The 27,125-nt window shown below is 37.1% G+C and overlaps 1 protein-coding gene across 1 annotated transcript in view; it reads left to right on the top strand.

Annotated features, from left to right (window-relative positions):
- Positions 1-27,125, top strand: part of LOC123560993 (uncharacterized) — a 164,841-nt gene that overhangs the window by 134,815 nt on the left and 2,901 nt on the right. The window contains exons 39-56 of the mRNA XM_053552200.1: positions 1,160-1,380; positions 4,459-4,563; positions 5,493-5,666; positions 6,201-6,365; positions 6,960-7,053; positions 9,235-9,324; positions 11,061-11,272; positions 12,042-12,222; positions 13,226-13,351; positions 15,649-15,774; positions 16,331-16,465; positions 20,809-20,885; positions 21,449-21,557; positions 22,304-22,420; positions 23,103-23,228; positions 23,739-23,894; positions 25,777-26,025; positions 26,629-26,834. Coding sequence (XP_053408175.1) covers positions 1,160-1,380; positions 4,459-4,563; positions 5,493-5,666; positions 6,201-6,365; positions 6,960-7,053; positions 9,235-9,324; positions 11,061-11,272; positions 12,042-12,222; positions 13,226-13,351; positions 15,649-15,774; positions 16,331-16,465; positions 20,809-20,885; positions 21,449-21,557; positions 22,304-22,420; positions 23,103-23,228; positions 23,739-23,894; positions 25,777-26,025; positions 26,629-26,834 — 2,669 coding nt within the window. The remainder of the gene's footprint in view (positions 1-1,159; positions 1,381-4,458; positions 4,564-5,492; positions 5,667-6,200; positions 6,366-6,959; positions 7,054-9,234; positions 9,325-11,060; positions 11,273-12,041; positions 12,223-13,225; positions 13,352-15,648; positions 15,775-16,330; positions 16,466-20,808; positions 20,886-21,448; positions 21,558-22,303; positions 22,421-23,102; positions 23,229-23,738; positions 23,895-25,776; positions 26,026-26,628; positions 26,835-27,125) is intronic.

Genomic DNA, 27,125 nt, shown 5'->3' with positions numbered 1-27,125 from the left:
AATTGAACGTGGATTAACAACTAAAAGAAGGTAGGAGTCCCCATTCAGGATCCAGCGGTTAAAGAGATAGGGAGTGGGTGTGGGTGTGGGTGTTTGAAATAAGGTGCAATTTTGTGCAAGTCAATGATGAGTCATTTGTTAAAAGATAGAAGATCTTGTTCAACCTCAGTTATGAATAAATTTGGACTTCATGTCGTGATTTGTATGTATAATTTTATACGGATATAGAAGATCTCGTTCACCTTCATTTATCGGTAAAATTTTGACTTCATATGAGCCGTGCCATGAGAAAACCAACGTAATGGCTTTGCGACCAGCATGGATCCAGACCAGCCTGCGCATCCGCGCAGTCTGGTCAGGATCCATGTTGTTCGCTAACGGTTTCTCTAATTACTATAGACTTTGAAAGCGAACAGCATGGATCCTGACCGGACTGCGCGGATGCGCAGGCTGGTCTGGATCCATGCTGGTCGCAAAGCCACTATGTTGGTTTTCTCACGGCACGGCTCATATCTAGATTTATATATTATTTAGAAGTAATAGAAATGGCATACTGTATTAGAACTATGCTCAAACGCTTTACTTCTATTCATAACTTTCTTAAACATTTATGTATTCATCAGTCCTTGTCCTTTCGAGACCCAATTGAGATTTCCTAGATATATATTATCCGGTAACTTTATTGGTCTAATAAGGAAAAGAGAAATGTGACCTTGTTTCCGCAACATTTTACCTATCCATGACGCGTTTACATGTTCACCATGTTTACTACACTATTGATCAGTTTTAAATTTTGAATTTGTATGCAAACGTGATCAGTATCAAGTTAGACTTCAAGTAAGTCTAACTATTTATCGAAATTAAAGCAATTTATAGCAACAATATATTACAACACATGCATGTACTAAAGTGTGTCTGTGAATTGAGTGTTGTGGACTTACTTGTTTTGGGTGTCTGTGACCTTAATTTGAATGTTGTTGACTTTAACTGGATGTCTGCGACCTTATTGTTTAGAGCAAGAAGAGGTTTACACCACCAAAATATACTGACTACAGGTTAAGGCAAGGTTTAACCTAGCATCAAACATTTGTGTTATATCTACTCTATGGTCGCAGTGACTCGGTAGCATGTAGCAATCATTTTTGGCTTTTTTTTTCAGCTCTCGCCAAGTGTGAAGTATTCGGAGATCCTCACATTCATACCTATGATCAAAACTTATATCATTACCAAGGTCAATGCGATTATACTGTGTCACGTGACAATTGTAATGATTTGAATATTGCGCCTACATTTGAAGTTACGGCGAATTTCTACAAGAAGTATGAAGATTTTGAAGATGCCAGTTGGGTGAAAAATGTTACAGCAACAATTGGTAACAATGTAAGTGTTTTTATTTTCAGCAACGCTGATATTAGAATGTTTGATATTTTACTCATCTGTGTTTTTACACATAAGTTCAATTACACCGCTATCTTTTAGTGAAACGAATAAAAAAAACATTTTAATTACGTGATTTAGTAAGCTGATGTTATATTGTAGGAAAATATATCTATTTCTCTGGGTGAAAATTACAAAAAAAAAAACACCTAACTAATTTGGTTGAAAACACCTGTTACGGTCGTGTACACATAGCCTGTAAGTTTAAAACCAATCTGTGACCTCTGCATCAGGGAATCGACTCTTCGACTCATTGGATAGAGTATGGACTAGCGCCCGAATGACCCGAGTTCAAATCCTACCAAAGGCAGTTGATTTTGCGACATAAAATGCTATTTTCTTTGATTTGTAACGGCTAAAAGTCGTGATATTGGGGTTCGTTCGGGATAGGACTTTATCTCGAGCCGAAAATATCACTTTCTATTATTCAAAAATGGCTTACATGTTATCATAAAATTACGACATCTTTGAAGAGGGAAAGTGTTACGGTGCTGCGGCAAGCGATTGGAAGCGTCAGGGAGTTGGCTGTATGGCTCGGTGGTTAGAGCCTTACAATAGCACCCGAGCGAATTTCACGCCATAGTCAGTCGGGATTTTGTATTTCATAAAATGCTATGCTGTTTAAATTGCTATAAGTAAAAGCCGTAATACACTGTTTTCGATGTGACCTGTATGAAATAGACATATGAGCCGCGCCATGAGAAACCAGACATAGTGGCTTTGCGACCAGCATGGATCCAGGCCAGCCTGCGCATCCGCGCAGTTTGGTCAGGATCCATGCTGTTCGCTAACAGTTTCTCTAATTCCAATAGGCTTTGAAAGCGAACAGCATGGATCCTTGCCAGACTGCGCGGATGCGCAAAGTTACTATGTTGGTTTTCTCATGGCACAGCTCATATGTTTCAGTTTCTTGGTACCAGTATGTGTTTATCCAGTACATTTTTATGAATGATTAATATTTAAAGGTTTCTCAAAATTCTTTAACATTAGCATCATCGAAGAACAGCTGAAAATCGTCTACGATTTCAACATTCGACGTACAATATTCGCTAAAAACGAAGTCTTGCTGACGACATGAATGACTATCACGGAATTGAAAAATAGCCGCTGCTAAAAAGATGTACTGCAGACATTTGACATTTGACTTACCAACGAATTAAAATATACTGCGAATTGACATTGAATTTACCAACGAATTGAATGTTATTGTATCTGCACGACATTTGACATTATACTCAACATTTTACGCAACATTAATTGAATATAGTACTTCACGAATTGACATTTAACTTTTACTTTTACAATCGAATGATATATAGAATATAGTACTCACGATATTTGACATTTTAACTTTTTACCAACGAAATTGAATATAGTACTGCACGACATTTGACATTTTAACTTTTTACCAACTAAATTGAATATAGTACTGCACGACATTTGACATTTGAACTTTTTACCAACGAAATTGAATATAGTACTGCACGATAATTGACATTTTAACTTTTTACCAACGAAATTGAATATAGTACTGCACGACATTTGACATTTTAACTTTTTACCAACGAATTGAATATAGTACTGCACGATAATTGACATTTGAACTTTTTACCAACGATGAAATGTATGCCGATTAATTACAGTAACTTTTTACCAACAATGATAAGTAGCACGACATTTGACATTTGAACTTTTTACCAACTAAATTGAAATATAGTACTGCACGATAATTGACAGTTGAACTTTTTACCAACGAAATTGAATACAGTACTGCACGACATTTGACATTTGAACTTTTAACCGACAAAATCAAACAACAGAAAAAAGATTTGTTTAACATGAAATTTGAACAGCATTTAAAACATGTATTATTATAATATCGCTCTACAAAAGCATGCCAATTTACTGATATATACGTTGAATTCCGGAAAAGAATTGCATATCCTTAGGACTAACGGCACATTTTATGCACTCTCGCCAGGCAAATTTATGTTTTTGACAACACAAAAATTTACATCAGACGACCTTCAGCTTTTTCCGGAAGCAGAGAAAATGACAGTATACACGCTAAATTTGAAAACGAAAGTCGCTTTTTGCATTGGTCAATAGTAGGGGTCACGCGCAGGAGTCACCCCGTCTAAATGTATGCGCGTGGACTTCTTTTCTTTTTCCTTTTTTGATGAACGGGAAATCAATTTTCAGCACTTTCTAGCGATTTGAAAATATCTGGGCTTTAGCACGACATGCCGGCTTTTCATCTATGAAAAAATATTTGAACTCGGATTAAAGACAAATCCCACAGGGGTTCGTAACGGAGCAAGGGTATATGGAGATTTTTGGAACTTCGTCAAATCGTTCAAAAGGTCCTTTTTGATATTGTCTGAAAGTGTCATTATATGCCTCGGATGTAAGATATTTCCGTATTTGGGAGCTGCAGACCTAGACATTTCAGAAATATTTTCAAAATGAATTTCTTGCAATAAATGTTGATTCCACAAAAGCGTGAAAGGGCCATCAGACGCTAATACGTTCTACTACGTTACGGAATATATATAATGGCCACTCATTCGTATAGTTTAACTTCTTTACACTCGCCAATTTCAAATAACTGTTACATATCTTCGTTTTGATGCATTCGCAATACGTCCCAGCATTGAAATTTTCCATTATTGAATTTAACGTAGTTTTCAGCAATTACCTATTTTTAATATTCATTTTAAAGGGGGACAACTTGTTGAAATGTATTCTAAGTATCCAGTCTGACGAGAAAGTATTTTTAAAACATGGATTGGACAGGTAGTTTGTTGGTAAAGATGTTGTTCTTTTACCGGTTATTCCTATTGTTTGGTGATAAACTGCAAATTCTTAAAGGCTATGTTGTTCTCGGTATGTTTTGGGCTATTGTTTAAATCAAAGAATTTAGAATACTCTTATGACTTGTGTAATTAAAGATTAAGCTGTTATTACAAGATTATGATTTAATGGCTATGATTGATGTATAACGATGCTTTCTTTTTACAGAAATTTGAATTCCATCCGGACAAAGTATTAGTTAATGGTCTTCAAGAAAATTCGGGGTTAAATCACGAAGACTTTAAGCTCTACGCCATCGGAGAAAATCGCTTTGTAAGTCTGATTATGTCGTCTCGCACGTGCTGTCTGGCTACCGGCTTTATAATCTTTGTTTTTAATTTTTAATCATTACAGTTTTATATTCTGACTGATATTTTTTTTTGGCTTTGATGATCCAATGTTTTGAGAAGAAAAGGGACATAATAATTATACAGAATTTGAATAGCCCCAGTTATCTCCTGTGTACAAAACAACATAGGGTCTGAACACAGACCTGGCATTGGTTCTGGTTTGTATTAATATATCTGCAGCTTGAAGTGTTGATGAAAATTGGAACTCCAAGGAAATGAAGTTGAAATTTTGCTGAATAAAACTACTACATCTTGTTTGCTAGAACCTCAGTAAACGTAAGATAGATTAATGCACACTTTTAACCAGCGTGATTGTGTTACAATAGTTTGATAACTATGACGTAATAAGAAACAGGTTTTTTGTTTAAAAGCAGGTCAGAATAATTTGCCTACAGCTTAAAAATGATAGTTACAGATGTCTTTGCTTTACGACGTTGTCGGCAAAGGATAGCAACTTGAAACACAGTTATTACTTAAAGTTACAATATGCTTAATTTTCGTATATGTAAATATGAACAATTACTACTAAATAGCCATGTATATTTAAAATAATCATGAATGTTTATGCACAAACAGGACTACTTGTTATGCGTAAGATATTTCACACCAAACAGTGATACAATATAAATATGTCAAGCTAAGCTCTGCGGAAGGATGACTGTTTCTGAAAGAATGTTTATGACTCCAGTTAAACATGTGCATTTAGTTTATTCAGCCAAATAAATACAGTTGCTGAAGAATATCTGGATTTCAATCAGTATCTAATAATGAATCATGTTTTTGAAAGATAAGCATTGAACCTTTTTTTTTTCAAAAAAAGCATCTAAATTCGGAAACGTTTTCTTCATGTAGGAGTTAGTGACAAACATTGGTATCGAGGTGAAGTATGACGGAGATGGCGTCCTCCAGGTGTTTGTGCCTGGTGATTTTGCAAATACAACATGTGGACTTTGTGGAGACTATAACGGCAATCCTGACGATGATCTTGTAGTTGGACCTGAGTGCAATGAAACTAAGGGAACTGTTGTAAGCAATCTTATTTAATACACATTAGAAAAAAAGATATTACTGTAATCACGTCTATCCAAATAAATCGAGTGAATTTCTCTTATTAAGATAATGTATTAAATCAAAGAATGTTACCATGTTGAAGTTTTTTTTCGAAAGTAGGAAAGTAATTATTTTTGTTCGAGTGCGTCATTTTTTAAAGCTGTAGATACATATCTAAGACATAAAACACATTAAATCTTTTCATCAACAAGATATTGTGTTGAATGCAGCGCAAAACAGTTCCAACATTTCTCTGTTTGTCGATTTAAAAAAAATCAATATCCCGAGAAATATTAATTTGTTAATACCTTACATTTTTAAATAGCACGCTAGGCGAGTCAGTTGTGTCCGCCTATCGACGTCAACAGTGTTTTATTAAAGGATTGTTTTTTATTTTTATTTTTTTATTTATTGACTGAGTGAACAAATGTTGAATATCTACAAATAATAAATGTAACAGCGGTTTATATCAGGACCTGTAGAGCTAATATATGTTTTTTATTTTTACAGACCGACAATGTTGCCTTGTTTGCTCAGTCCTGGACAGATCCTAGCAACCAGGTATGTGCTGCAAACTGTTCTGCCACTAACCCCCCTGACCCGTGTACAGATGAAAAGAAAGCGTTTGCTAAGCAGCAGTGCCAAAGGATATACGGCAGACACAGACATTTCCAGGTAAGTAGGAAAAGCGAAGCATAATCTGTCAATTACCTTTAGTTTCTGTTTTGATATGCACAGCTGGAAACATGTAATTTTTTATTTTGTATTTCGCCATTTTTAATTATTTGCGAGCGTTTAAAGGCATTTATGTCTTGAAATTGTAAAGCAATACTTAACTGGCCCGAATTTCGCGAAGAAAACGGTAATTTTAGCTATTATAAAGTCTAATATTTCAAATGCTTGTTTTCCCTTTTTCATCTATATTAGAACCGTTTGTAACTATTTTATAGATCCAAACACAACAATTCTGAATTTAACAGAAAACGAAGTATAGAAATAAGAAATATACTTTGGCAAATACTTAAGTTTGTTATATCGTGCTTAAATGGAAATATCATATTTGTGTGACTGAAATATGCACTGCAGACAAATACTTATAACCATAGTATAATTTAACTATAAATACTTTATTATAGAAAAAATCAATATTAAATAATAATAACTAAGTAATTACTTAAGTTTTTTTTTTCGTGAAATTGGGGTCTGATACTCAGCTTATTAATCTCGGTATAATGGCAGCATCAAGAATTCTATATATTTTGCTTATAGGAATGTTTAAACAATATAGACCCTGAAATGAAAGACAAATACCACGTGAGTTGTGTGTACGATGTGTGCCGTGCCGAAGGAGATGTTGAGGAAGGTATGCTGATTTTACTTGTAAAAACGATCCTACTTTACCTTTAGCCTGCTAAATTTCTAAAATGGACTCGTCCATCCATCAACTTGGGCAGTGTCATTTATTGTCGAGCGCGCTTGCGGTGAGCTCGACATAGTCGCCACTTTTGGCGGTTAGGTGTATGTGTGTGCGTCGGGTCGTGCTTGCGTAGGTGCATGCGTCCGTCGGATTTTATCTGGACCATAACTTTAATATGCATGGCCCTATCTTGTTTATATTTGGCATGAATGTTAACCTTAATTAGGAGTTTCATGCGCAAACCCTATTTTCCTATCTCAAAGGTCAAGGTCACAGCCGGAGCATTTTTTAATGCATGGTTGGATTTTGGTGTAACTAGGCATGAATGTTCACCATTATAAGACGGAGTGTCATGCGCAAGATCCAGGTCCCTAGGTCTAAGGTAACGGTCACTCACAGTCCTTATGACAGCTGGCGGGCTCGAAATGTTGCCCGTGGGCATCTTGTTAATTGAAAGGGTGTTCACTGAAAATTAACCGACTGAATTGCGAACAGAACACACCATGATCAGCCTGCAAGGACTGGTCTCAAAGTAAGAACCACTTTCCAGCAGCAGGATAAAGATTAAATGCATGGTCACACTGCCAGTGAACAAACAGCTTTAAAACGTTTTAAAGTGACAGCGTAATACCGGTGTAAACTGTACACGCTTGATGTCACGTGGGTTGAAAGTCTGTTTCTTTCTTAAAAAAAGCATCATCAGAATCCCTCGGGATACGTTGATGCCCTCGCCCTACGGGCACGGGCACCAACCAATCTCTCGGGATTCTGCAGACGTTATAACACAAAAAAGCATGCGTTATCCCTACACTACGGCATACGCCCGCCACGGCCCCTTCCAAATAAGATAGCGATAGTTTTCTTGTGGTATGTATCTACCTTTACTGTTATTAACCACAATTTTCAAAATACATACACAGAAGTTAACCATTTGTTGTTTTACCTGACTTGCAAGACGCCGGAAAGACCTGAGCAGTGCGGGGAAGTCAGTCGAATGTCTAGTCGCAAACGGGAAACGAGCTGACCAATTGCAGCTACTCATGGAAAGGGCAGAGATATAAAGTTAAAAAACTGAATAGCAAGTTAGGATCCTGAAAACATAATTCCGCTCTCAAAGTATTTATCTTTTTTTTGCGACAAGAGCTATACATGTCGAAACTTGGAGCTGTAATGCTTTTCTTCCATGCTATGATATCAGCATTAAAACAAGTCGGTGCAATAAGTCCTGGAAAAAAAGTTTCACGTGCCTTTCAAATTTATACTTAAAACATAATTTCCAAGCAAGTATTGTTAGTCATAGATTGGTGTTAACTGATAAAAAATAAATAGAACAAGTTATCATCTTACTTAATTTAAATACCGCCTCGGTAGCCTAGTGGTAGAGCGTCCGCTTCGAGTGCGGGAGATCGTGGGTTCGATCCCTGGCCGCGTCATACCAAAGACGTAAAAAAATGGTAATAGCAGCTTCCTTGCTTGGCGCTCAGCATTAAGGGGATAGTGCTAGGACTGGTCAGCCCGGTGTCAGTATAATGTGACTGGGTGGGGTATCATGCCACGTGTCTACGGCGTGATATTTCAGTGAGGCAGCAGTATAAAGTTGGGCATTGTGCTCACTGCTACAAGTAGACACCGCCGTTTATATGACTGAAAAATTGTTTAAAAAGACGTTAAACCCGAACACACACATACTTAATTTAATTATACACTCGGGCGGTAATACGTCGTGCAAATAATTTTACTCAGGCTGCGCCCTCGTGAAATTATTACGCCCGATGTATAACCAACCATCGTGCATAAATAGTGTTAAAACACTCTTTTGCTATAAATTATTTCTTAAATAAAACACTGTCTGGTTATGATTTGAGATTTGATTTACAGACTTAACTGTCGGAAACACGACGGAGAACCTTGTTGTTAACATGGAATGTTTGACGCATGTTCTCTTTGTAGAATGATGTGGCTCTCAAATTTACCTCAAGTTTAAAACTATGAAGTTTTACCATACTGCTCAGGACTACAACTTTTTATCCATGATAAGCTAAGAAAGGTTAAATGTGAGCAAGTGTTGTCGAATTGGTTTCAGTCACATCTAGTCACGTGATTTATAAAACACAATCTCTTTTACAGCTTTATGCGCTCATGCAAAATATCTACTCGCAGAATGCTCATCCTTAACCTCGGTCGAGGTCAAAAGTTTCAGAACGGAAGACTTTTGTGGTAAGTTTTGCAAAATGTTTACTCTATAAAGCATTTTTTTTCGAAACTGACTCAGGTGCATAAGTACTCCTTGTGTGAACACTATGTAACAAGAATCAACTATGTATTTTATTATAATAGTCATATGCAACTGTGTTCCGGTTAAAAAGAACAACAACAAAAAAAGACAAAAACAACAACTAATGTACGCAGAGAACAAAGAAACGTTGCCATAATTTGAGAATGACAGTTTTTATATATTTGCATGCCCTAATGACGATGAGCATGAGCACAACAATTAATACACTCAGCGAAGAGCGATCCATTTACCTTCTTGAGGTTTAAGAACACAAGCAAATCTGATAAATGATTTCGCTGAAAGATGCCTGTAAGCATGTTTTAGAATAAACATGTTTTAGAATAAAACCGGCAAAAGTCCATGTTATTCGGCGGTGGTCTAATTTTTTATCCCCAGCCGATGAAGTCGGGAGGGGGATATTGAAATGGCGTTGTCCGTCCTTTGCGTCCGTCCGTCGGTCCGCAACCATTTCTCAATAACTAGCGGGTAGAATTTCATAAAACTTGAAATAAACATGAACCAACATACTGCGATAATGCCCGTCAAGTTTTTTTTTATTAGATTGGTCAATTTCCTTAGAGTTATTGTCCTTGATTTAATAAAAAGAAATACATGTCTGCAGCCATTTTCAGTAGCAAGCTCGTAGAATTTCAATAAACTTGTAATAGATATTAACCAATATTCTTCTAACTTCGATAATGCCCGTCATTTTGTTTTTAACTGGTCAATTTTCCTTAGAGTTATTGCCCTTGATTTAACGAAAATTCCACGTCAGGAGCCATATCGGTAGAATTTCATTAAACTTCTTTCATTCTTTTCTATGAACATTTATTATAAACATGTGAAGTTGAGTACCCACACCTGGGCACCCCCTTGCCTTGGTCACACCCCTCCCTCCACTACCCGCCCCCACATTTTTTTTCATCTTTATTTTAAATTTTTTTCAAACTTCCATGAATATTTATCAACATGCAAAGTTGTACCGTTCCCCGTTCCCCCACGTTCCCCCACCTCGCTACTCCAGCCAGTTATGCCCACCACCCCGATCATGCATTCCCGCGCCCCTCCCCACCCCCACCCCCACCCCCACCTCAACATTTTTTTTATTCATTTTTTTATTTTCCATTAATATTTATAATCAACATGTGACGTTTTGTTCCTTCACCCGGTCTCTACCGCCCCCATCCCGCCCCACCATCCCCCCCCAAAAAAAATCCATTCCTTTAAAAAAAACTGTTCAAACATTCAACATCCACACCCACCCCGCCGCCAGCCATGTTCAAGATATCTTACTTGATTGTGCTCTCTTAAGGACATCTGTTGAACTTATTAAATAGCAACACTTGGTGCCAAACTACACAAAGACAATATTTCATTCTAGTTACTCTTCAAGCTCACATTTCAAATAACTCCATCTAATTCTAAAAGTTTAGCTTATTACAGTAAACATAATTTTTCCATTCAAAATAATTTCATTAGTCAGGATCAACATAACATACATTTATTATGTACACTTAAAACACTCATTTTGTTAAACTGATTTTGACTAATGAAATTATTTGCTTCTTGATAACATCGTTAACTTTTTACCGGTTATAATATTTTGCCATTCCTCCCCACAAACCCTTTTCGTTTGGGGATAGTCATACCAATTCATCGAATATGCTTGTTAATACAGCTATCGACTGCGGTCTTACGATGGATTACAAAGAATGTGTACGTCAGCCTCCGTTAACGTGTACTAATTACCTGCAACAAACGACACAAGCAACCACGGAAGACACCGAGTGTCGTGAGGGTTGCTTTTGTAAACCGGGATACTATTTGAGCGGCGATGAGTGCGTGCTTCCTGGGGATTGTGGATGTATGAAGGACGACAAATACTACAAGGTCCGATATGCATTTTTATTGAACAATTATTGCTGTTACTGAAACAGTAATATTCTACATGTTTTATGTCCCTTTGGGTCAAGTTTAACAAATTTAAAACATGTACAATGTAAGCTACATTTTGCACTGGATTATATACTCATAACTTTATGAGACTGAAAACGCTAGTACAATAGCTTTACATGTGTGCATTTAAAGAGTATTTAATCTGAATAATAATGATGATGATAATAATAATAATAATAATTATAAAGCCACACCGATTTCTGTAACAACATAAAGTAAACTCTGTGTATAAGTAGCTTATTTACATTTGTTTTGCATCATCGTTCCATTGAGGTATGAATCTCACTGTAGAGATAGTTCTAGACTCTTACGACTTTCTGATTAGACGGAACAGAAAAATCAAGAGAGTCGTAAGTCAAACTGGGTAGGTAGAATATTAAAAAATCAAGAGAGTCGTAAGTCAAACTGGGTAGGTAGAATATTAAAAAATCAAGAGAGTCGTAAGTCAAACTGGGTAGGTAGAATATTAAAACATCAAGAGAGTCGTAAGTCAAACTAGGTAGGTAGAATATTAAAACATCAAGAGAGTCGTAAGTCAAACTGGGTAGGTAGAATATTAAAAAATCAAGAGAGCCGTTGTTCAAACTGAATAGATAGAATATAAAAAAAAACAAGACCTGAGAGGGCAGAATATAAAAAAAATATTAGAGTCGTAAGTCAGCCTGAATAGACAGAATGTACAAAAATCAATATTATTTTTTAGAAAGGCGAAGAGATTACAAGTACTGGGTGTCAAGAAAAAATTACTTGTGAGGGTAACAACTCCTTCACCGACGTGGAAACAATTACGTGTCACCAAAATGCCACATGTACTGTGAAAAATGGAATATTTGGGTGTCACTGTAATGACCCTCTCTACGGTGATGGCATCATTTCCTGTGTTCGTAAGTATACGTTGAAATGTTTCTGGGGTGTATATATACCATGAATGTTCAAGTAATGTTGAAATAATTTGAGCCGCACCAATAGAAAACGAACAAAGCGCGTTTGTGACCAGCATGGATCCATACAAGCCTGTGCATCCACGCAGTCTGGTCAGGATCCATGTTGTTTGTTTTCAAGGACTATTGCAATAAGTAAAACCGTCAGCGAACAGCATGGATCCTGACCAGACTGCGCGGATGCGCAGGCTGGTCTGGATCCATGCTGGTTGCAAACGTACTTTGTTCGTTTTCTCATGGCGGGGCTCATATGTTAGCAATGTTTCTGGAGTATAATTATATGTACCATGAATGTTCATAATATCCTGAATTGTCTGAAATATGCTGCCAGAGCTAAAACAAAATATTTTCAAACATCATATTCTCCTAACCACTGGGGGCGATTCTTAAATAACTTCACAGAAATGTTTCTGGAGTGGTATGTATCATGAATGTCCATATTATTCTGAGTTGTCTTAAAAATGCTGACATAGCTATGAAAAGAAGTATCTTCAAGCACTATATTCTCTTAAACCGCGCAGCCATGTGTGGACCCGCTACTACAATTGATTAAATCCATTTTGATTTGTCAAAGAAAGCATGGTTGCAGGGGATTGGGTTTAGTTTCCCCTAACTGACCCCAGAGCATGGGTCAATTTCCCGCGAGAAACCTCAGCTTGCCAGTTTGAAAGGTAAATGTAGATGCCTGTTATCACAGTAGACTAGGGAAGATACTTAAGTTGATAAGGGCGGGTACTTTAGTTATATGCCAGGGCGGGGACCTCAGTAGAAATATCGAGTGGTATGATTTTCATAGGACAAATGCGACCCATAGACTAGGGATTGGATTCACAGCGCTGTATGTATATGAACTCAGAAAACTATTTCACTGTGTTTCTATCAAACGATTTTATGCAAATGTTTTTACTTAGTATTTTATTTCAAGTATGAACAATTATCTTTTCAGCGGATCCATGTGAACCCGAGAGCCCGTGTGGTGTGAACGAAACGTGTATACGCAATCTTCAAACAGAGAACAACTATGAATGCGTCTGTAAAATGGGTTTTATTGGCGATTGTGGAAATTGCAAAGGTCAGAAATTAATTTACATTATCCAAGGTTATGTCTTTAAACCAATCAAATATTTAGAAAAATACTTGAAATATGACTAAAGCGAAAAATTGCTTTCAGAAACTGCGGAAGAGAAGTAAATCGTTGTGCATATATACTCTGCCGGTAACAAGAAACGATTACCATGGATATCTGTTTAGTCCTCTACCGGTGTTACATGTATTGCTTATTGGTTTGCCATCCCCCTTTCCCCAGACACACTTCGCCTACATCCAGCCTGACTTTTAGTCACACGAAGTGGGATCATGTAATACCTTTAATAGTAACCGTTAAAAGTACAAGAGATGTTGTCATTCATCCTTTGGCATAGAAAAAAAACAACATCTGAGCCGCCACATGAGAAAACCAACAGAGTGCGACCAGTATCCGCGCAGTCTGGTCAGGATCAATGCTGTTCGCTAACAGTTACTCTAATTGCAATAGAAAGCGACTAGCATGGATTCTGACCAGACTGCGCGGATGCGCAAGCTGGTCTGGATCCATGCTGGTCGCAAATGCACTATGTTGATTTTTTCATGGTGCGGCTCATCTAGAATATGCAGATCATTTAATTTGGTTGTTCCTTTATCTGTCTGTTCGTTTTTCTGTCTGTCCATGTGTCTGTCACAAAAGATATTTCCTTTATGAACTTTAAAGAAAAAGATTTTTTCATGAAACCTGACTTATATATAGTAGCTTATTTTGAGAATAAACATATACTTCGATTAAGATTCTATCTAAACATTGTGGTCCTTATAGTAGTAATTATGACAATTGTCCTTTCCGTTAGAAGACTTTTATTTCTAATGGGAAACATACTATCTGAAGGTAATAGTTTACTCTACATTATGTAAATTATCTTACTTGAATAAAAATGAACCAGTGCAACAACCAACATCCTGAGAAGTTAGCTATTCCCCAAACAGAATGAAATTGTAAGATAAATTGCCATCTGTAAATTGATGATTATAGGAGTTTAACACACTTCATACATTTACGTTACCATTTAAAAACTCTTATTTTATTGCAATATTCTCGAAACAGAAGTATTGTCAAGTTATTTCTTCAAGCAGTACGAGTTTCCATTTCTGAATTTCAAAATACGTTACCACTGAACATGGTTGTGTTTAAATATATATCAGGCTGAATTGTCAACAATATATTTTGAATACGACAGAGCTTTTTATAATAGTAGCTCGATCTGACATGCTGTATTCGGCTCGAGTGTATTTTGGCGGATCGGATCTCAAGAGGCACACAAGAGCCGAGTGTGATCCTTCCTTGCAAAATCCGCAAGAGCCGAATTCCAAATTCCAGGCCTAACTACTGTTACAATGACCATTTTATTATATACATCCACCTTTGTTTTTGTTGTTTTGTTATCGATCGAAATCTTCTATGTTTATTGATGTTAAAACAGAACTGAGTGAAGTTTTTATGTGCGCAATTTATAGAACTGTGTCAGATCATGCATATCAATTGAAAGTAGTCCGGTAACGTACAATAAAAAGGTACAATACGGAATTATTTTCTGCCTATTTATATTTACTTGTGAAATAAAAGCCGAATTTTTGACAGAATCAAACAAGGCTTATAATAAATTGATTTGTTTAGAGTGTAAGGTATAAAATTTCTTCTGTCATTGTAGAGTAAACTGCATACCATCAGAGTAAAAATCACTATTAAAACTCCGAGGGACTTTGAATAGATACATAAGAAAATGTTATTTTTACTTCAATTTATAGCACTTTCATTAATATGCATGTGTATGCATATCAGTTTATGTATGAAAATACAGCGAATTAAATAAAGTCCAGTGTCTCAGATCTATTCTGATACCATTTTTGTCTTTTATTACTGAAGATGATTTAGATATAGTGGAATTATCGTCTGTTTTGTTTCCATTCCCTAAAATGAACGGTTACCAATGAAACAATGGTTGAATGATTGAACTAGTTTACAAATTTTTACCGGAACATTTTAGTTTTTTTATTCACTCTGTCCTTCCAAACAATTTGGCATCTAGGTTGAGGCCTTGATGTGCTTCGACCTATGTCCAGTATGTTTATTTAACAGAGGATATGATGTACAGTTTCGATGAATTTACACTGTTTATGTTGAAAAAGGTAAGTATATATTTCTGGTTTGCATTTTAATTTGGCGCGCGTATATTGTAAGATTTCTTTTTTTATGAGAGTATATACAATCAAGGATTTTGTTGAAGTATTTTGAATTATCATTCAGTTGTGCTTTTAAATTAATATCTTACTGCCTTTCAGAAATTGACGAGTGTAACACAATAGGGCTTGATGCCTGTCCTCCTGATTCAAAATGCGTCAATGAAATCGGATCACACAGGTGCGAGTGTAATCGTGGATTTGTGAAGTCCGGCAAAATCTGCCAAGGTAGTTGTCTTGTTATTGAGGATTATTACATTACATGTTGTAACATAAAAGGTTATATCATCACACGTTGTAACACAGAGGGTTATTACATTTCACGTTGTAACATTGTTGGTTATTACAAATACACTTGTAACAGTGAAAATTATTACACTTTGTAATATAGGGGAGTATTACATTACACATTGTAATTGAGAAGACTATCGCATTACAGTTGTAATAAAGACAATGTGGTTATTACATTACTAGTTGTAATATAGAGGGTTAGTAATTACAGGTTCTAACACGGAGGATAATTGCATTACATGTTCCAACATTTTGGATTAGAACCAATTACATTGCAGGTAGCAACATAGATAGCTCTGTTAGAATGCATCTGTTCACCTATCTCCTGTTCATCCGCGCTATCTGGTCAGGATCCATGCTGTTCGTTAACGGTTTCTCTAATTGCAATAGGCGTTGGAAGCCCATGCTGGTCGCAATGTCACTATGTTGGTTTTCTCATGGCGCGGCTCAATTGAATTAACGAAACAAAAATTGTTGTTTTTTTGTGTTACAGATATTGATGAATGTGCTCTAGCTAGACTACGCAATATAACTTTATGTGGTGAGAACAGCAAGTGTGTTGACAAAAAAGGGAGACACGAATGTCGTTGTTGTTCTGGGTACAAGGAGAAAAACGGAACATGTGTCAGTAAGTGCATATCTAAATTATACCGATTGTGCGTGTGGTCGAATTCAAAAACTACCCTTCAGACAAAATCTACCAACACTTGTTTGAGTTAGTTATAGTGGTTATTAGATTTAACGTTTGAAAAATAATCCTGAAACTTTCAATATTGTACAGGTTTTTTGCAGTTAGATTAGGATAAACTATAAGATGCAAATCAAATGGAAATTACGTTGAACGTATTACGTTGCTCATCACCAAACCGACTGAGGTATACTAGTTATATATCTACATGTATTAAATAACACCGTTTAATCAACACATGACAAATGCTATGAATTTTCAGGGGTTTTTTTTTGTTGTTTGCAGATGTCATTGCACATATTATTTTTCTTTGAAATCAGTTAACATGTCAATGGCTGACATTTTGAAATTGTTTTCGTCTTGCGATTATTACACGGCAGAGTACACTCTACTACAAAGGATATTCACTTCCCTTTTTCTGTGGGATATCAGGTTTTAACCTGTTTGGCAATGTCTTTTTCAAGCTGTGTATCATTTTTATTTGAAATTTACCAACTTAAGGGAGGAGGGGTGGGGGGGGGGGGGGAGGAGAAACACCTGTCACGTGACCAATGAATCGGATAAAAAATCAGTGTAACATACTAGCTTACTTTTTATGCCCCTCCTCCTCCTACTCCTCATCTTCAAAAGATGGGATGGTACATAGTAACTGCACCGTCCGTCTGTCCCTCCGTCCCCTTGGTTTTCGATTGATAGCTGAAGAACATTTTGTTAAGCGACGTTAATCTTGAGCTGCAAATCGGTTTCCGTCCAGTAACGTAAAATACTTTAGCATACAGTCGACAAACTTTAAAGGATGATTACCTATGGTCAACATATGACCATATCGTTTTAGAATTCAGTAGGTCAATGATCAAAGTCGCAGTGACCATAAGCTGAAAATTGGCTTTTCACAAATATATAAATACTCTTTGGCTGATAGTTGTCACACTTAGTATAGGTAGGTAAACTACCTTAATGTTTTTAAGAGTTCATTCAGTAGGTCAAAGATCAAGGTAACAGTGGCCTTGTACTGAAAATCGATTTCTGATCGATAACTGAAGAATACTTTGGTCTGAAATCATCCGACTTCATATTGTGATTGCCTGTAGCCAGGAGATGACAATAATGTTTAGCAAGTCAGTAGGTAAAAGGTCAAGATCACAATGCCCTTGAAACTATAAAAAAAATAAAGAACATGCTGGCCTACAGTCGTCAAACCATGAGGCGGTTCTTATAGTCATTTAACTATTGAATGTGTAATTTTCGCGTAAGACTTTTCAGCTTTTGCTGGCGGAATAAGACCCTAGGTGGGACAGACTTTAGTTGTTTGTCTCTGGTTCTTGGATGTGTACCATTTCCCGTATCAAAATGCTTACATTTTTTTGCACTGGAAGAAATAATATCAAAAAGTAATTGCAAATGTTGATAAGCAAATCTTGTTACAAGATATCACACCGTTGGTGTCACGCACATTTTAGATCAGCTGAGCAGTTATTGCCCGGAGTGGGGCTAGTAGTCAGGTCCCGGGTTGGGGCTAGCAGTCAGTGCCCGGGGTTGGGCTAACAGTCAGTGCCCGGGCCGGGGCTAGCAGTCAGTGCCCGGGGTTGGGCTATCAGTCAGTGCCCGGGTGGGGCTTTTATGGTAATTCACTGTCCATCACATGGCAGACCACCTTCCTTAAAAGACATTTTCCCGGAAACATTTGCTAGAAGTGATGGAATTTGGCGGCATGGATATTCTTTCGAAGATGTTCCCACGAAAGCTAAAATTAGAAATAGCACCAACCACTTGCAAATATCATAAATAATTTTACAGAAATGGTCCTTTTCTAGTATATAGATTCGCGAAAAAACATTGCCAGTAGGGGCTTGCCTACTTTTCTGTTAGTGCCTATCTGGTGAATAATAAAACCTTTCCTCTCAGAAACTGATGACCTAATTTGAATACCTTTTTAGCTCACCTGTCACAAAGTGACAAAGTGAGCTATTGTTACCGCTTGATGTCCGTCGTCCATAGTGCGTCGTCCGTCGTCAGTCGTCCGACGTGCGTCGTGTGTCCGTCAGCAATTTCTAAAAAAATCTTCTTCTTGAAAACCATTGGGCATAATTACACCAAACTTCACAGGAATGATCCTTGGGTGGTCCCCTTTTAAAATTATTCAAAGAATTGAATTCCATGCAGAACTGTGGTTGCCATGGCAACCGAAAGAAAAAACTTTAAAAATCTTCTTGTCCAAAACCACAGGGCCTAGGACTTTGATATCTGGTGTGTAGCATCATCTAGTGGCTCTCTACCAAAATTATTCAAATTATCCTCCTAGGGTCAAATATGGCCCCGCCCCGGGGGTCACATGGTTTATATAGACTTATTTAGGGAAAACTTTGAAAATCTTCTTGTACAAAACCACATGGCCTAGGGCTTTGATATTTGGTATGTAGCATCATCTAGCGGTCCTCTACCAAGATTGTTCAAATTATCCCCCTAGGTTCAAATATGGCCCCACCCCGGGGGTCCCAAGTTTTATATAGACTTATATAGTAAAAAAAAGATTAAAAATCTTCTTGTCTGAAACCACAACACTTAGACCTTTGATATTTTGTTTGTAGCATTGTCTTATGGTCCTCAACCAAAATTGTTCAAATTGTACTCCTTGGGTGAAAAGATGCCCTGCCCTGGGGGTCCCAAGTTTTATATAGACTTATATAGGAAAATGCTTTAAAAATCTTCTTGTCTGAAACCATACGACCTAGGCTTTTGATATTTGGTAGGATGCATTGTCTAGTAGTCCTCTACCAAAATTATTCAAAATATGTCCCTGGGGTTAAAAGAGGCCCTGCCCTGGGATCACTTAGTTATTATGTGAATTATATAGGAAAATACTTAAAAAATCATCTGATCCTATTTTCAAGACTGTTATAATTATAATTACCTGGTGATGTCACTTGACCTTGACCTACTGACCTACTTTCTTGTTTTTTAAGATACAGCCTTGAAATTTTGATGACATACACAGTTTTGCACACAAATCGTAAAACTGAATTTCATTGACCATTAATGTGACCTACTGACTTTCTTAATATTTTATCATCAGTTTGACATTTGAAACATGTAGCTCATATTACTCAGGTGAGCGATCCAGGGTCATCATGACCCTCTTGTTTATTATTGGCTGTGGTGAAAAACTGAGACCACTTTTCTGTGGTACAAAATGGATGGTACCTCCAATTTTTAGGTGTATTTTGACATATCTGTACCTTGTAAGAATTTTTTCTTTTTTCTTTTTGATTTTGGTTAAATTAATGGTACTCAGGTGAGCGATATAGGGCCATCATGGCCCTCTTGTTTTAACAATTGTTTAATAATCCTCTACGGTGACCATTCTTTTTAAATACCAATTCGTAAAAAAATGCGGGGATAGGGGAGAGCGGGGGAGGTGCCCCGTGTGAGGTTAAACTTAAGAATTTTTCCCACCAAAAACATCTGGTCTAATTTTGAAATAACTTCACAAAACTGATCCATCTGTAGTGATTTAAATTATTCGGATTTGTATAATCACATGGAAGCTAAGGGAGTGGTCATTTTTATTCCTGTACGATACTAAAATCGACAAAAACTGCTGGTCTGATTTTGAAATATATATATGTTCCGAAAAATGTCCCATGGGTGGCCTTTTACATCGCATTACGTATAAAGTGGGGCGGAAGGATCCCGCAGGAAAACATAGGAGGACATCCCACAGGGAAACGTGTGGGAATACCGCTGGAAACTTTTACGGGGGATGGGATCCAGCAGCAGGAAACCGTGGGGGGAAATTCGCAGAAAACCGTTGGGGGAATAGTGCAGGAAACCGTTGGGGGAAATTCACAGGAGACCGTGGGGAAAATCCCACAGGAAACCGTGGGGGGGGGGGGGGGGGCAATCCCGTAGGAAATCGCGTGGAAAGTCCTGCAGGAAATAGTTGGCCAGATTTCGAGATAACAGTACACAATATTTCTTGGGCTAGAAATCTACCCGTTCCCGAGATCCTTCAGATATTTCCGATTTCTAAAAAAAAGATTTATCTCTAGATCTTAAGAAACATTTCCAAACGTTGTTGATTAGATCTCGGATTGTAATGAAGTTTCTATGGAAAATTGTATTTAGCAATTATTTCATTATTAAAATGTTACCAAAATGTCAAGTAAAGACATATCTTGTGAGTCTTGGGAAAATGATTTTCTGAGCAATAAGTGTAGAACTATTTGAATCCAATATTGTGCTGTTTAGTGTCTCATGCAATAATATTGTCTTTGTTTGAATAGAGTCGAGTTCCTGGGAGGACGTCAATGATGTAAAATGCTGCATTTGTATTGGGGGTAAATGCAACGAGGATAAAAAGGTAACTGAAATGGTTTTACCTATTATATGATACAGTAAATCGGTCGTCAAATGATTAAATGAGCCGCGCCATGAGAAAACCAACATAGTGGTTTTGTGACCAACATATTCCAGACCAGCCTGCGCATCCGCGCAGTCTGGTCAGGATCCATGCTGTTCGCTTTCAAAGCCGTTTTGAATTATAGGTACTGTTAGCAAACAGCATGGATCCTGACCAGACTGCGCGGATGCGCAGGCTGGTCTGGATCCATGTTGGTCGCAAAGCCACTATGTTGGTTTTCTCATGGCACGGCTCAAATGTGTGTTATTACTTTGCTCACATATTAGAATCCGATACGGGTCCGTACCACTAGACACTTCCTACATTAATACGTAAGAATTAACATTTTAACATACACAGAGCAAGAGTGCATTTAACAGTGTATCGAAGTTAGTTATTTAGTACAGCATAACAACTGAAATAGAAAAATATCTATTGTTTACGAACTAAGTTCGACTTTTAATCTCAAAGAAATATCAGTGAAAATCTAAGTAGGAAAGTGATACACTTACCGTCCTGTTTAGATATGTGGGACGGATCATGAAAACTACGACAATTACAAAGATATGGTAGTGAGAACATGTGAAGAAGGACGTTCTGGTGTCCAAGTAGACTACTACGGAAAATGCAAACGTAAGCATTTTTTTTTTCGCAATTTGAATAAGACAAAAAAAAATCTTTTGTGTTTTTACACTTTTGAGACATATAATGAGAGTTCATCTGTTTTTCGGTCTGTAGTATTCTACGGCTCCTAGCCAATGTCAATTTGATCCCTAAATGAAAGTTATTTATGTTATTTGTCCATGTAGTTCTAGGGGTTTATATATGATACACATGTACACAGATAATTTTCCATGTAGTTCTGGATAAAAATATGATGATTCACATGTATAAAGATGCTTGTCCATGCAATTTTATATTATATATATATATGATACAAATGTGTGTTATTCTGGATAACATATTAAAACGGTATACTACTTACATGTATGCAGACAAAAGTCCATGTTATTCTAGAAAAAATATGTGATACACATGTATACAGATGTTTGTCTATGTAATTTTGCACTAAGTATATGGTGTATAATATACATGTATACAGATGTTTGTCTTATAATGTAATTCTGGGTTATATACACGGTATACATGTATACAGATGTTTGTCTATGTAATATATGGTGTAATCATGTATATAGATATTTGTCTTATAATGTAATTCTGGATTACATACATGGTATATATGTATACAGATGAGTGTATATGTGATTCTGGACAATATATATGATACACATGTCATGGATTACATATATGGTATACATGTATACTGATTATTGTCGATGTAATTTTGGATTATTAATATATTATACACTTCAATACAGAGAAGTGTCCGACAGGGACAGAAATATGCCCAAAGTACCAGGAATGTAATGACGAGGAAGGAACACAACCACCAACATGTGAATGCAAGGAATGTGACCCCGAGGACATTGAAAGTGGTAAATACTATAGTTATTAGTTTCGTAGCATAGAATCATTTCATCAATATATTAAGGTATAGGTCCATGTTTCGGAGAAAAAAGTTCGAACGTCATCAAATCATAGAAAGAAAGCATTGTTTTACCTGAAAATTTAACGGCATATAAAACATTTATATTATTCTACAAAACCATTGTCAGTTTACTGATATATATATTGCAATCCGGAAAGGGACTGCATGAAGGGGCCACACTTCTGGACAGTTCAGCAAGTTTAAAAACACCATTTTTTAAAAGCTGTTACACGTCTTCGTTTTGATGCATTTGCAACATCGTGCGAGTGTTTAAACTTTACATAACTAAGTAAAACATCGTTTTTGACGATTGTTTACATTTATTTGTTTACAAATGACATTCTTATTTAAAGGGGGACAACTCATTCAGAATATTTTAAGTATCCAACTCTGTGGGACAGAACAGTAAAACATGTATTGGACAGATAAGTTGTGTGTCAGGATGCTGTTCATTCGTTCAAAAAATCTGTTGTTTTGTGATATACTGCTAAATCTTAAATATTATTTCCATACATCTATAAAATTTAACACCTATACAGAATGCATTTATTCAAGAGTCTGTATTAAATATCTGTGTGGGATGAAGAAGTTGTGAAGTACTCATTCACTTGCTATTTGTTGAATTTTAGATAAAGTGTGTGCGACCAATGGTATAATTTACGTAAACAAATGCATTTTTAAGAAAATACAATGCCAGTTTGACGCCGAAGCGGAACTTGAAGTAAATGTGCAAGTATGTGAGGATAAAAATGGAGGTACGTTGAGTCCATAACAGAAATTATCACGTAATATATGAACATAACGATTTGACACTTCAAAAATTTAAAGTTTATAATTGTTTTATAAATAGTTATGTCTATTTCTGTTAAAAAAATCATTGTGATATGAAATTTTATAACTTAGATGCTGAATAAGTTATGTATGATAAAAATTAGCACGTGCACGTGCAAGTCTCAAACGTGTTATTTCGTTTATAAAACTGTCGTTATAAACAGCATGTTAAGGATAGTTTCTAAACGATTTTGCTTAATTATCTGGTCATGATACTTTTATTCCTTCTTTTATATTGATGATCATTCACAATGAACGGAAAGCATACAATTTAGTTAGTGACTATAACCACTCTACTACGAAGGCCAATGTACAATTTAGATTTAATATGATAATGAAAAATTCCGCATCATAGTCTTAAAGTTCAGAAAAATCGTAAATCAAACCCGGCCTGTTTAACAGTACCAGTATGATCATTACTTTTGAATTTGTAGACCTACACACAGGACCATGGACCCCTTGGAGCGAATGCAATGTTACTTGCGGAAAAGGAACAATGACGAGATCAAGGGAAGGATATATCACTCAGGAGTTCCAACAAAAGTACCCACTTGTTGCTCATGCTGATTGTTACGAAGACCCCTGCCCAGGTATGTGTTCCACTTATGCATGTTTTGAGACGCAGCGTCTTTCTTGTTCTCTATTTTAAAGATAAAAATCCTGATGTCCCGCAATATTTTCATGGGCAGACACATTTGTTGGACCACAGCCTCCCGCATGCCAGCTACATAGCTTCCTCATATATTAAATCTTGGGAGGGGCTCCACAACATAAACGGCAAGTGATTCCGTGTTCTCTGTTTTAGACATTGGCTGACCGATGTTCATCACGGGTCGGACATTACACTTGTGACAGATGTTTTAGGTTAGGCTCGTTGTTTTTGGTACTCATTCGGATGGATGCTTGGGTTTAACGTCGCACCGACACAATTTTAGGTCATACGTCGACTTTCCAGCTTTGATGGTGGAGGAAGACCCCAGGTGCCCCTCCGTGCATTATTTAACACGAGCGGGCACCCAGGTAGAACCACCGACATTCCGTAAGCCAGCTGGATGGCTTCCTCATATGAAGAATTCAACGCCCCGAGTGAGGCTCGAACCCCCATTGATGTGGGGCAAGTGATTTGAAGTCAGCGACCTTAACTATTCGGCCACGCAGGCCCCTACTCATTAAGAAATTTTCAAACTAACTGCACTGACCATACACTAACATAAAGCAACTTTCTAAGTTTGTTTGTTTGTTTAAAGCCGTTTTCAACAGTATTTATGTCTCACGCAGTGGTGTGGGAGACATATTGATTTACTCCTGTCTGTCTGTCACAAAGCTTGTCCGCACTCTAAGTCGAATATTTCTCATCCAATTTTCACCAAACTTAAACAAAATGTGTTTGACCACAAGACCTCGGCCAAGTTCGATAACTAGCTACATCAGTCCAGGCATATTGGAGTTATGGCCCTTGAATTACCAGAAATCGGCCTTTTTACTCTTGTCCGCACTCTAAGTCGAACATTTCTCATCCGATCTTCACTAAACTTGAACAAAATGTGTTTGACCATAAGACCTCGGCCAAGATCGATAACTAGCCAAATCGGTTAGGCATTTTGGAGTTAGGTCCTTGAATTACCGAAAATTCAGCCTTTTTACTCTTGTCCGCACTCTAAGTCAAACATTTCTCATCGATCTTCACCAAACTTGAACAAAATGTGTTTGACCATGAGACCTCGGTCATGTTCGATAACGAACCAAATCGGGCTAAGCATTTTGCAGCTACGGCGCTTGAATTACCGAAAAATTAGCCTTTTTACTCCGCTCTCTAAGCCGAACATTTCTCATCAGATCTTCACCAAACTTGAACAAAAAGTGTTTGACCATAAGACCTCAGCCAAGTGTGATAACTAGCCAACTCCGCCCAGGCACTTTTGAATTATGTCCCTTGAATTACTGATTGGATCCGCTCGTCCAGACCATCTAATTGGATCCACTCGTCTAAACCATCTAGAGAAACTAGACATTTTTCATAGGGGCAGTTATGGGAGACATGCGCTTTTCTCAAAAGCATCTCTAGTTTTATATTGATATCATCCCCAAGTCTTTAGCTATACTGGTTGAGCAAAGAGGGTAGGAAAATGAATAATTCAAAATTACTTCTAGTGAAAATCTTACATGAATTAAGCACTTGGTAAACATATCTGATTTTAAATGATTTAATATTAAAGTTTTTAACGGAATATATTACTTGACCAAAATGTGATTATCCGCCTTTAACGAACAAAATTGCACGAAGTGTTATACGCTGCATTTATGATAAGCTTTCTCGTTGTAAAGGCTTAGGGAGACTTGAAAACCATATTATTTAAAATATGTTTCAGAAAACACTACTTCCTGCATAAAAATGTATATGTATGAATGTAGACAATGATTAATACCCTAGACAACAACCAAGACGTTTTACATGTGTGTTCATTTATATAGGCAGTCCATGCGAAAACCATACCGCTACTTGTAAGGCAAAATCTGCTGAATGTATCGTAAACGACAAGGGCGAGGCAGAATGCGAATGTCCAACATGTAAAGATATAGGAGTGGAGAAAGTCTGTGGATATATCATCCACCCGGATGAAGAACCTGTACCAACCACGTATCCATCGGCGTGTCAGCTACAAAGGAAGGCCTGTCAGCAAAAGCGTGACCACGAAGTTTACAAATACGGACCCTGCGATGGTAAGATAGATTTGCTAAAGGAAAACATTCAATTTTCCACCTCTTCCGCCGGTGCTAAGGGTACGCGAGGATGATGCATATTTAAGTACTTCTTTTAAAAAGACTCAGCCAAATGAGCCGTGCCATGGGAAAACCAACATAGTGGGTTTGCGACCGGCATGGATCGAGACCAGCCTGCGCATCCGCGCAGTCTGGTCAGGATCCATGCTGTTCACTAACAGTTTCTCTGAATGCTATAGGCTTTGAAAGCGAACAGCATGGATCCTGACCAGACTGCGCTGATGCGCAGACTGGTCTCGATCCATGCTGGTCGCAAAGCCACAATGTTGGTTTTCCCATAACACGGCTCAAATTGAGTCTGCTATTAATTCGCCCTGTTGTATTCTGTGCTTCCAATTGAAACTTCTCATATATTTTTTATTGAGATTGTTGATATGAGCAGAAATCGTAATTAATTGTTATTTGGTATGTAGCTATTTATTGATTCAGAATGTCATTTTACCGTACATAAATCTAATAAGAACCATTTGCGGTTTCTTAATTACATTACACACTACAAAAGTTTAGATATTTCTTATGGTTGTATGTATACTATCATTGTAGAGAAACCTCTAACCTGCAACAGAGTTCCAAACGTGGATTATATATTTGATGAACAGTATAGAAGCAAGATGAAGGTGGACGTTGCGAAGTGTGAGGGCGGATGTGGCCAAGACTTAGACTTTTGTTGCCAACCAAGCATGACTACGAAGAAAATAATCACCATGGAAAACAATAGCACTAACCCGAGTTTGACAAAAACCCAGGAGGTCAGTCACATGTTTCAGGTTTCTTAACATAGAAAAGTGGAAACCCCAAATCTCGCCCACACACAACAAAAATGAAAATGTTGCAGGCTCGTTTTGATTGAAACATAACTTACAAGAATTGAGTATAATATTTTGCATTTTAATGCAAGTTTTTGTCGAATTCACACATCTGAGTTGTGGCACGGCTTTCGATGCCCAGATATCAGATTCTGTCTCCAAATACGATTCTTGACAGTACAATTGTAGACTTATGGGCAGTTTCCCAGGAATCAACTTGGTTCAGTAATAGAG

This window comes from Mercenaria mercenaria, chromosome 10 (assembly GCF_021730395.1).
Source record: "Mercenaria mercenaria strain notata chromosome 10, MADL_Memer_1, whole genome shotgun sequence".
Taxonomy (NCBI): domain Eukaryota; kingdom Metazoa; phylum Mollusca; class Bivalvia; order Venerida; family Veneridae; genus Mercenaria; species Mercenaria mercenaria.
The sequence above is the reverse complement of the archived record's forward strand: the minus strand, read 5'-3'. Positions and strand labels throughout refer to the sequence as shown.